At 44.7% G+C, this 11,128-nt stretch overlaps 1 protein-coding gene across 3 annotated transcripts in view; it reads right to left on the bottom strand.

Moving 5' to 3' along the window:
- Positions 1–679: 679 nt before the first annotated feature.
- il15ra (interleukin 15 receptor subunit alpha) overlaps positions 680–11,128 on the bottom strand; it is a 29,700-nt gene continuing 19,251 nt past the window's right edge. For all 3 annotated transcript variants that reach the window (XM_052120972.1, XM_052120973.1, XM_052120974.1), the window contains 4 exons: positions 6,566–6,604; positions 6,417–6,455; positions 6,210–6,279; positions 680–2,706 (listed from right to left, as the gene is read on the bottom strand). In XM_052120972.1, the coding sequence (XP_051976932.1) occupies positions 2,562–2,706; positions 6,210–6,279; positions 6,417–6,455; positions 6,566–6,604 (293 nt within the window). In that variant the 3' untranslated portion in view covers positions 680–2,561. The remainder of the gene's footprint in view (positions 2,707–6,209; positions 6,280–6,416; positions 6,456–6,565; positions 6,605–11,128) is intronic.

The raw sequence follows: 11,128 nt of genomic DNA, 5'->3' as shown, positions 1-11,128 counted from the left end.
GGTAGTGGTTTCTACAGTGAATATAGGCCTACCTTTTTCCAGTTTTGCTCTGCTTCACATATTCTTGAAGAAAATCATAATGACATTGTTCGTTGGCTCATTCGTTTTTCTTCATGGAATGAAATGCTAAAATGGCTTGCCATATTCCTCCTGTTGGCACTCTTCTCTTTAGTGTTGTTTCACCCCTCTTTTAGGGTGTTTGGCTTCTTTTAGTATGGCATTACTTGTTACTTAAGACACTTTTACACTTCCACCTAATAATGATAATAAAAAAGTATATCACAGCATGTGAAAATGCCATTGAAATATGGTTGAAATAGTAATGCGGAAGATATCAGAGTTTCCAAATCTGATCTGATATCCAGATCTGTTATCATGACAATCCTGGTCTGTCTGTGCATGTATAAAATGCTACTTATGAAATATTACCTTTGGCATAGAAAGACATGTTATATTTTAACCATGCTTATTTTTTCCCGACCAGTTGGGCCACTCAAACAGATCACAATTCTCTTTGGTACTAATAGTGGCTTTGAATTACACCATTAAAGAAATAGTTCATCTAAATGAATTCAACATGATCCAAGCCCGTGTGACATTCTTTCTACATGAGATGTCAGGAAGGAAATAAGTACACACATAAAAAGCATTTAAAAACAATATAAAAAATGTATTTATTTTATGTTCAAAGAGTAAGGTATGAAATGAGGTACATTGATTGATGAAGTGCAGTTAAGGTTTATTTTATGGGGTGATTTGATGTGGGCGGAGTTAGATGTCTCAGCCCCATGGGTGGAGCCTTTATGTGTATTATTTGTGTCACGGGCGGAGTCTGTTGTGGATTTGTTAGCAGCAGTGACGTGCACAGACCTTAGGAGGGACGGGTTGGAAGGATAACATTTTTTTTTTTTTTTTTTTTAATGAGTAATAACTATAAATACTTATTTCATGCTTTTTGAGTATTTAACAGTTTTCTTGTATACACTGTACATAATTGTTCCTTTATTTCAAATATTAGCCTATTCTGTTATATTTCTCACAAAAAGCACCATGGCATTACACTTGTTTATTTGTATGGTCTGTGATAACCCAAAGTTTTTGACACATGTCATAGTAAACCGTTGTATTCTTTAATTATCTTGAAGTAAAATTACATTATCATGAAATAGGAACATGATCAATCAATTCATTACCCTGGTAACGTGGTGCATGGTGCAAAGGCTCGATCAGAAAGTGCAAGCGCAAGGCGATCGACTGCTACAGGGTCCTTGAATAGCATATAATATGCAAGGAAGGGCAGCCGGTGGAGTTTCTGGTGCCCCCCCTAGGGTATATGATGGTGCCCTCCTAGGGAGTTCGTGCACTACATACACTGCGTAATGTGCGTATAGGGAGCTGCGACAGCGTAATGGTATTTTTCTGAAAGTGATTAGTCTAATGGCTTATTAGTTTCATCAAAACAATCTGGCTTTGGCTGAACCAGACAGCTCCTTCAGTTTATGTTAATATTCTTTAAAAGACTAATTGAATGTCTATCACTGAAATCAAAGCGACCCTTTATAATCCCATTATAATGAATTCGCATTGTCAGAAATGCAGTTGCAATTGAGTATTATTGTTTTGATGAACTTAAAACACAATAAACGTGTTGACTTTTTATCTGACCTGTTACTCATCTGAGGTAATGGCTCTTCAACGTTCCGGGGAGAATTCAAAACTGCATTTTCTGCTTCCTTGAAGGGCACTCCTGTAGGAGGGAGTGCCACTTGAAAGCTTGTTCAAAACATAAGTGAGAAAAAGAATCTTTTCTCAGAGGGCCCTTCCAGAAGACTTTTAGCGACGGGCACATTCATACAGTAATGCCATGTTTCCTTCAGAGAGTACCCACTTAAAGGGAATAGGGAGGATCACTTGCGATTGGAATCTGCCCCTAATCTGTGTGCTCTTAAAGGCTCCTCCACATATTTTTCGTTAATACGCCTACTATTTACAAAGAAATCTCATAATAACACATAAATGGAAGTGGAGCGTAGTTCTAGCGGGAAGACGAGCAGGTGTACATCATCACATCATTAGCTGGGTAACTCCTAGCCAATCGGATGTAAGCCAATGCTTTATAAGTCCGCTCACAATCTATTACATTGCTGTTTCGGTGTGCTAACACTGCAACCTCCACCTCCCCACCACCACCAGTTGAGCCCTGTCCAGCAGGGGGGTAGGCTTCTCGCCCCTGCCTCCTATCTCCGGCAGGACATGACGATTCCGGGTACAAATCCCTCGGACTGCTGGACGGGGCTTACGCCAAAGAGAGAGACATCAGCTCCCATTTTAAATCTATCAAATAAATGGCATCTCAAACTTCACTCAAGCCTGCGTGTCTTTCCTATAGAATTACTGATATTGTGAGATTATGATGAGATTAAAATTTTGGTTGAACTATTTTAATTTAATTATTAAAATGTCTCCCCTTTTTCTGGACAACCAAATGGGCTTTGATGGGCTTAGATTTGTAAACGAAAGGGACAGGGGCTTTTGCCCCTGCTGCCCCCATTCTGTGCACGTCACAGGTTAACAGCATCGGCTATGTTTTCTTCAGCTGGACAGCCTTCAATGACTGAGACTGATACAGGGAAGTAGGAAGTACAGTTAGTCTGGTTGATTTGGTTTAGTGGAACCCCGTTATAGTTTGTTTCTCGATGTCTTAATCTGTGGGTTGGAGGGAGAAAACAATTAAGAACACTGCAAAATAAAAACCTTACTCAGTGTTTTTGTCTTGATTCCCAATTAAATGATCTCAACATACTTAAAACAAGATTCAAAATATTCAAGCTGAAACTGTATTTTCTGTCCCACAAAGCAAAATAAAACATAAAATAAACAATAAACATTGTGTTTAAACTGTTTTCCTGAGTACACTCTTCATCTGACTTTGATCAAACTAACAGATAGTCCCGCCCAAAACTTAGCCTATTGGTTGAGTCAGGGTTGTTGTGTTGGGCTGGATGGGCTGCGCAAACAAACATAGCAATTTATATAGCACCACAGAAACACAGTACTTTTTAGTTAAGTTTTTTACGAAATCCCACGATTTATGCTTGAAAGAAAAAACAAGAAAAAAAAACAAGCAATTTGCTATTGGGTTAAGAAAAAAAATCGATTTATTCTTTATTAACCCCTTAAACTCTCTGAATGCAGGGCCAGGAGTGTGTAACACGGGCGGACTGGACATCAGGAGAACCGGGACTTTTTCCGAAGTGCTGGGTGCGAAATTGGGCCGAATGTGCCGCGATAAGCTGAAATGAGCTGCCGTGTTATGCTCCCCTTGTGAAAATGTTTCTATTTTGCATTTTTCGAATTGAATCGTTTATCTTTCGTTACAAATGATATTAAACTGTTTGAGTGAAAATTTGTGCAAAACCCGATGAATGTGACATAATTATGATCCTGCGTGTGAATTTTCACAGAGCATCTTAAATGCTTTAATGAAAGAAAACCTGTCCTTGTGTACAGAATGATTTACAGTTAATGTCAAATATTTGCTTATTTGATGACTGATCACGAAATTGTGTGGACTCTTAAATATTTCTTATTTTATGTCACTGTAATCATTTAATCACTAGCACACAATCAACAGCGAGAGTTTATTTATATGACGTTTTTCGCACCTGCATTCCAATCTACATCTTTATGTAGCCTAATCCTTTCTCATGATCACGCAGCGTGTTTTCATCAGCTTAAAGAGCAACATGCAGGTTGGACACCCCTATATAGCATAGTGTATGTTGATGATAAAACAACTAGATTTTCTGAACTGGAGTAATATATATTTAGCCATTAACGATATTTTGAGATAAATTGTGATAAAATAACTTCCGCGTCTATAAAGCACTAACCGGAAGTGACGATGGGCGAGGGAGTCTGGTCAAGTTCAAGCTCAGGTTACAATGGATGCGAACGAAGAAACCGAGTTCTCCGGTGTGATTTTGCAATTTATTGAAGAGTATAACGTTAGCCAATGGGGATACAAAATCAGACGGGAGGGCGGCGGGAGAACAGTTTGAATTGAAATGCGGGAGAAACGGAAAAGTTGGGCTAGCTTCCTGCCAATAGCATTGTGCAAACTACTAAATTCATTTCAGAAGGCAGACAATTACGTTACGACAACCTGTCCTAAAGCCCAGTCTCTCTCCCTCTCTCTGTATTATTATACTAAATAAATATTAAATATTTAATATTATAAAAAATATATTATATAAAAATATTATACTATTATTTTTACGAAATTACACAAATTAAGAGTTAAAATAATTAAAAGTAAGACTTACTCTGCTAAGTCCTCTTTTCGTTGCACAGAATGTCTGCTAACGTTAGCACTTGGTCCTAGAGTCCAGCCCGCACCAAAATCCAGTGTAAACTTTGACGGTGGACTTGATTCCATCAAGTGCACCGAGGAAACAGCATCAGTAATCAGCCTCACGTGGTCCTTACTCCGAAATCCCATCCGAGACTCCAACAAATCTCCAGGTCGATAATTCTCCGGAGTGAAATGTGCGCCACAAACGACCGAGTGTGTGGTAACAGACGCGGCAGTGAAGTCTGCTCTCTTCACCTGCACAAAACGCACCCAAGACCGAAAAGCCTCGTTTTTCCTAGAAGGAAAATGATGTACACGATGTCCTGACAGGCTGGAATTCGTGCAACCAGCACAAACACAATAATTTACCATTATGCCTTCTCTAAAACTCGATCTAAAACTTTCTTTCTCTCACTACTGCTCTAACTACATCAACACCCAACAATAGAGAGCTGACCGCGAGCTCTTTTGTTTGCCTCGCCCTACGTCATATGACGCGTTGCTATAGCGGGAAAGGCGTATTCCAGGGCCTAGCACATTTTCATCAAAATCTCTACATCAAATGAGATTTCATTAGTAATTTCTACATATGTGTTTTTAAAAGACCTCTGCAGACAATATAAAGTATTAATTCAGTTATAAATTCAACCTGCATGTTGCTCTTTAATGGGAGACTAAACACTATTAAAGTGTCATGAGAATCGCGCTGCACATGCAAGCCATTGGCGCATCACAAGCCGATTTCAGTGAATCGCACCTCCAAAATTTATATTTTGACTAGACTCAGATTTGTATGTTTTCTCTTTTACTCTTTGAATGTAATTTTGAGTGTGATTGGTTTTAGGAGGGTGTTCTGAAAGCAAAAAGAAACAAATGAAACACAGAATGTAGGCTGTCATCCGCGCAGCCTGACTGAAGCAAAGCGGGCGCGTTTATTCGAAGTGCTACCTGCCCTTGATGCACGAATGGCTTGCATGCGCTGCACGAGTCTGTTGGGTATCCTGCAGTCTTGTCACATTTGATCTTTTTGTTTAAACTCCCATTCAGCTCATGAAAACATGCTGTGTGATCATGAGGAAGGATTATATCAAGATGATTGATTGGAATAGATTGGAATGCAGGTGCAGAATTTCATCTAAATAAAATAGTCTACTCCTCGCTCGCCGTTGCTGGCGTGCCAGTGATTACGTAGTTTGCCGACCCCTGCTTAATCACATGATGTGTGTTATGAAGTGTATGCTTTCCCTGCGATGTGTGATCTGAGCTGCTGCGTGTTCAGCTCCCATGCCCTGATCACCTCACCCAAGGTATTTATCAGTTCTATGTGTGTGCTATAAAAGTTCTATAATTTTTATGTATCCTCCACTATTTAATTACTATTTCACAGTATTATATCCTTCCATCAAGTCCATTTTTTCACATGGTGAGTGCTCAGCTACATTACAGCTCTGTAAAATTAGACAATTAGCCCACTGTACTGTATGTGTGTACTGTATGTGTGTGTGTTAAGTGTGCTTTTGGGTGAAATTTGGGTGAAAAATGTCAGGCGGCCACCAAAACATACCGCAGAGCTGAAGAGGAAAATTTATTTTTCTTAATCTACAGAAAGAAAAATAGATTTTTTTTCTTGTTTTCAGCACAAACCTCATTAATGTTTGATCAATTTCTCCAAAAAAAAAAAAAAACTTTCTATCATGTTGATGTTTCAATATTTTTAATGGAAAACAAGACAATACACTGAGTAAGAAAATTATTACTATTGTAATTTTTATTCAGTGACGTTGCAATGAAATAGCTCATGCCATAAAAAACAAATGCTCTATCTGAAGCCATCAACAAATGTCATAAAACATACCTCCAGTAGAGAAGAAATCCTGCTGCTGCCAGACACAAGAGAAGTATCCCTGTAACACCACCTACTGTTGCTACATGTTGATTAAAAGAAAGAAAGAAAAGGAATCAGTTAAAGGTGATACAGTGATGATCACCAAGTGAAGAAATATTAGAGATAAAATACAAGACAAAGAAGAAATAAACAGATGATGTTATAAACGGCACTTACATTTATAATGGTCAGGGGACTCAAGTGGTGTACCGTTTCCTAAATTCATGAGATTGTAAAAGAGAGTCAGGGCATTTTCTGCCATGTTTGTGTTTCACAGAAGAAAACAATTCATACAGGTTTGAAAAGACATGAGGGTCCAGTCATACCTGTACAATGAGTTGAGGTCTTCACTGATACACTGACTCCTATTAAAAAGAGAAAGAGAGAGAGTTAGAGAGAGAATGGAAACAGTTGTTTGAAGATGTTTATTATTAGGTGCAACAGAAAAGCTTTGTCAGTAAAATTGCATCACAATGTCAAGCAACACTCTTGTACACGGATCACACTTCCCCTCGCTGTAATTACTTTTTTGACATTTTCAAAAAAACTAAATAAATCTGAGGAAATAGCAAGCCAACATTATGGATTTGATAAATGGTGTACAAGACAATGCCAGCCAATTTAAATGTGTGCAGTATTAGTCCTTTATAGATGTAGGCCCAAAACATTGCAAGTGTGCAAGCTCAATTTTTACTCATCATTGCACTCCAAAATGTGCAATTCATAACACAAGTGAGAGTTTCTACAACTCAATGTCCTTTTTCTTTATGCTATATGAAGGCCATATTATAACAAGCCTTCACCATTTATTTTTGATACTTTTAAAATGTACAGATTTGTCTGTTTTAGCCTTGTCCCATACCCAGACCTTTAATTTATACTATAAAAATTCAAATGATGACATTATTACAACTATGCTAATTTAAAGGGTTAGTTCACCCAAAAATGGGTTAAAACCCTCAAGCCATCCTAGGTGTATATGACTTCAGAACACAATCAGAGTTCTATTAAAAAATATCCAGGTTCTTCCAAGCTTCATAATGGGAGTGAATGGTACCTTAGATTTTGAAGCCCAAAAAAGCACATCCATCCATAAAAAAAGTATTCCATCCATAATCCAGCGAAGCGATGCATTTTTGTAAGAAAAATATCCATATTTATAACTTTATAAACTATAATCACTGGCTTCCGGTCACGGCAGTCCGCGCGTTCACTGGCTTCCTCTATCCTCTGAGCTTCTGCGTTTGTCACTTCTGACAAAAATGACATAAATATTAATACCTATTATATTGCATCTGGAGATATGGGTTAAACCCCTGGAGTTTTTAGTTCCCCTTCTTTCACTCTCTCCACGTTGTGTCAGAGAAGCGACACTAGGGGTCTCTCTTGAGTGCCGATATTCACCTCTGAACTATGAAAAAAGGCCAATGAGAGTTGGCAACCAGTATTTGCATGTCCCGCCCCCGGACATACGGGTATTTAAGCGGCGCAAATACGTGAGTTCATTCAAAAATTTCTTCGGAGCCGATGGTCGTGTCTGCAATTGCTGCATACTACACACCGAGTTCCTGTCATCCCTCTGCTGCATAACTGTTGGATTCCATGGCGCACAACAGCGGCTTTCTCCTGTTTGCACGGCTGTGCATTCCTGCCCCTGGGCGCATCGACAGTGCAGATTTAAAAACTCTCACAAGTTTTTTCCCTAAAAGAGTGATTTTATTTAAAAGAGTAATTTCCTCTAAAAGAGCAAAACACAGCGGCGTTGAACGTCCTTTTAAGGACGCATCTTTATAAAGATGCCCTTCCGCCCCTGTGTTGTTTCTGGATGCGGTAGAGTGCTCTCCGCTTCCGACGGCCACAGGCGCTGTCTCGTGTGTCTGGGTAGCGATCACACCGAGGCTGCGTTTGTGGATGGTTCATGTTCTCACTGCGAGAACATGACCATGACAACGTTGCGGTCGCGGCTTGCTTACAACCGTGAGCAAACCACTCCAGCCGCCCCCCGTATTGCTCCTTCTTCCCACGGGATTGAGGACGATGCGGCTGGCGATGGAGGCGATTTGGGGATGGCCGCCGGGTACGCCCCCTCGGACCACCCGCGCCCCAGCACGCTCGTTGATTCCCGTCCGTGCTCGAGGCGGCGGCGACTCGCATCACAGCCAGTCAGCCGACCCTCTTGCGATGGAAGCTGATGAGCTCGCCGCGACATCGGAGGGCGCGGCATCTGATGCAGAGGACTCCCCTGGGCTGCCGCCTTCGGGCTTGCACGCCCAGGCTGAGGCTGACGCACAGATGTCCGACATGCTTTCCCGGGCAGCCAACAGCGTGGGCTTGGATTGGAACCCTCCATCCTCCCCACAGCCATCACGGCTGGATGACTGGTTCCTGGGGTCTGCGCGCCGCTCACAGCCTCGCCCCCCCCCGGTTCCGTTTTTCCCGGAAGTGCATGACGAGCTGACGTCTTCGTGGAGAGCACCCCTCTCCACTCGTCACACCGCCACAGGCTCGTCCGCCCTCGCCACCCTCGACGGCGGAGTGCGCCATGGGTACGCAGCGATTCCCCAGGTGGATAGGCCGGTTGCGATCCATCTATGCCCCGGTACCCCTACCACCTGGCGAGGTCGCCCCGTACTCCCTTCCCGGACCTTGTGAGCAACCTCCTCGCTGACAGCGAAGGCCTACAGCGCCACCGGATGCGCCGCTTCCGCCCTGCATGCCATGGCTCTCCTGCAGGTCCACCAAGCCAAGGCACTTCGCAACATGCACGGGGGTGGCCCTGATCCCGACACGCTGCAGGAACTGCGCTCAGCGACCGACCTCGCCCTGAGAGCGACGAAGGTCACAGTGCAAGCGCTCGGGCAGGCGATGGCCACGCTAGTGGTCCAGGAACGTCAACTGTGGCTGAACATGGTCGAGATGCGTGAAGCCGACAAGACTCGCTTCCTCAACGCCCCTGTCTCCCAGTTCGGCCTCTTCGGCGACACCGTCGAGGACTTTGTCCAGCAGTTCTCCACGGTAAAGAAGCAGACGGAGGCCATCTCTCACATCATGCCTCGCCGCAAGCCTGCCGCCATGGCCCATGCCCCGTCTGCTCGCCGAGGGCGTCCTCCCGCGGCCAGAAGACAAGCTCCTGCTCCGCCTCAACCAGGGCCCAGCTCTCAGCCCCAGCGTCGAGCAAACCGCGGGAAGCGCACGCCACCTGTCTCAAGGACCCCTGCAGTACCCAAATTCTCAATAAAAGAGCTATTTCCTTTGTCTCTGGGGCATATGGCCCGCAAATGCCGTTCTCACGGCACTCTGCTTTTAGGCCTCAACAGTCCCGGCTCCATGGACGCGGTGTCCCCGCCTTCAGCCCCACGACTGTTCCCCGGCCGGCCGGTTCAGACGAATCCAGAGGACGCCAGCATCAGACCTCCTCCTCAATCACGAACTGCCGAAGACTCGCCCACTGGGTTGTCGACGCCATTTCCCTGGCTTATCACACCCAGGCCGTGCCCCCCCTTTGCGGGTCCGAGCCCACTCCACCAGGAGTGTTGCGTCCTCATGGGCACTGGCTAGGGGCACTGCCCTAGCAGACATTTGTAGAGCAGCGGGCTGGGCAACACCTAACACTTTCGCGAGATTCTACAATCTCCGAGTTGAGTCAGTATCGTCCCATGTTCTCTCAGGTACCGAGCCCGTAGAACTCGGTGGCACGCCCACAATCTGACCGGGTGAATCGTTGCATCTAGCGCCCTTCCCCCTAACCAGGGGAAACAGTGCGCCTTCATTCCCAGGAGATCTCAGGTTTGGGACACTGGTTGATTCCTCCTTAGCCCTCGTGGGTCGAAGTTCAGCGGAGGAACTCACCGACCCAAGCCACTGCGGGTACCGCAAGCTACCCTGCACTGGTATAGGTGCTCCACAGGTAAGGCCTCCTTCGGACTCCCGCTGTGTGTAACGCCACGGTTCTGTCCCCTCTGGCGAGTGGACTCCCGTGCTTCCCTTAGGCAGTCACGGCTGCCTCGGTTGCCGTGCTGTATGTTCCCCCCTCTATAGGCTGGATCCACCACCGCACCGACTTTTCCACAGAAGCCCTAAGTCAGGCCTCTGATGGGTTTGCCACTTAAACTTGCCTCCACTCTTGGGTAGGCGTGGCCTCCGCAGGGTCTTCTCCGCCCTGAATAAGGGCTAAGACCCCCTTCCCTCAAAGCGTGTAAGGGCCCCGGCCTAAGTTGCTCTATGCGAGAAACATAGAGAGAAAAGAGGCCCGGCCAGGCTTGGCCTGTTCCCAGGTTGGCGACCAGCACCTTGTTCCCCCTTCCGGGGTAACGATAAGGAATCCTGATGGCTTAAATGGGGCATTGGGGAAGGGTACGTGCAGCCTGATACAGTTGGTCGTCCTGCACGTAAGAATACCTGCTCGCTCCTGTATCAGCAGTTCACGTACACGGCTCAGCGCGTGGTGCTTTTATAAGTGGACCCCTAGTGTCGCTTCTCTGACACAACGTGGAGAGAGCGACAGAATGGGAACGTCTAGGTTACGTATGTAACCTCCGTTCCCTGATGGAGGGAACGAGACGTTGTGTCTCCCTTGCCACGTCGCTGAGCCGAGCCACTGTTGTGGCCGGACCATTTCCGGCTCCTCAGAAAAATCCTGAATGAACTCCCGTATTTGCGCCGCTTAAATACCCGTATGTCCGGGGGCGGGACATGCAAATACTGGTTGCCAACTCTCATTGGCCTTTTTTCATAGTTCAGAGGTGAATATCGGCGCTCAAGAGAGACCCCTAGTGTCGCTTCTCTGACACAACGTCTCGTTCCCTCCATCAGGGAACGGAGGTTACATACGTAACCTAGACGTTTTCTTTATTGGATTTTTGAAGCTACAAAGGTCTGATCATCCTTCA

The sequence above is a fragment of the Xyrauchen texanus genome, chromosome 47 (genome assembly GCF_025860055.1).
Source record: "Xyrauchen texanus isolate HMW12.3.18 chromosome 47, RBS_HiC_50CHRs, whole genome shotgun sequence".
NCBI lineage: Eukaryota > Metazoa > Chordata > Actinopteri > Cypriniformes > Catostomidae > Xyrauchen > Xyrauchen texanus.
The sequence above is the reverse complement of the archived record's forward strand: the minus strand, read 5'-3'. Positions and strand labels throughout refer to the sequence as shown.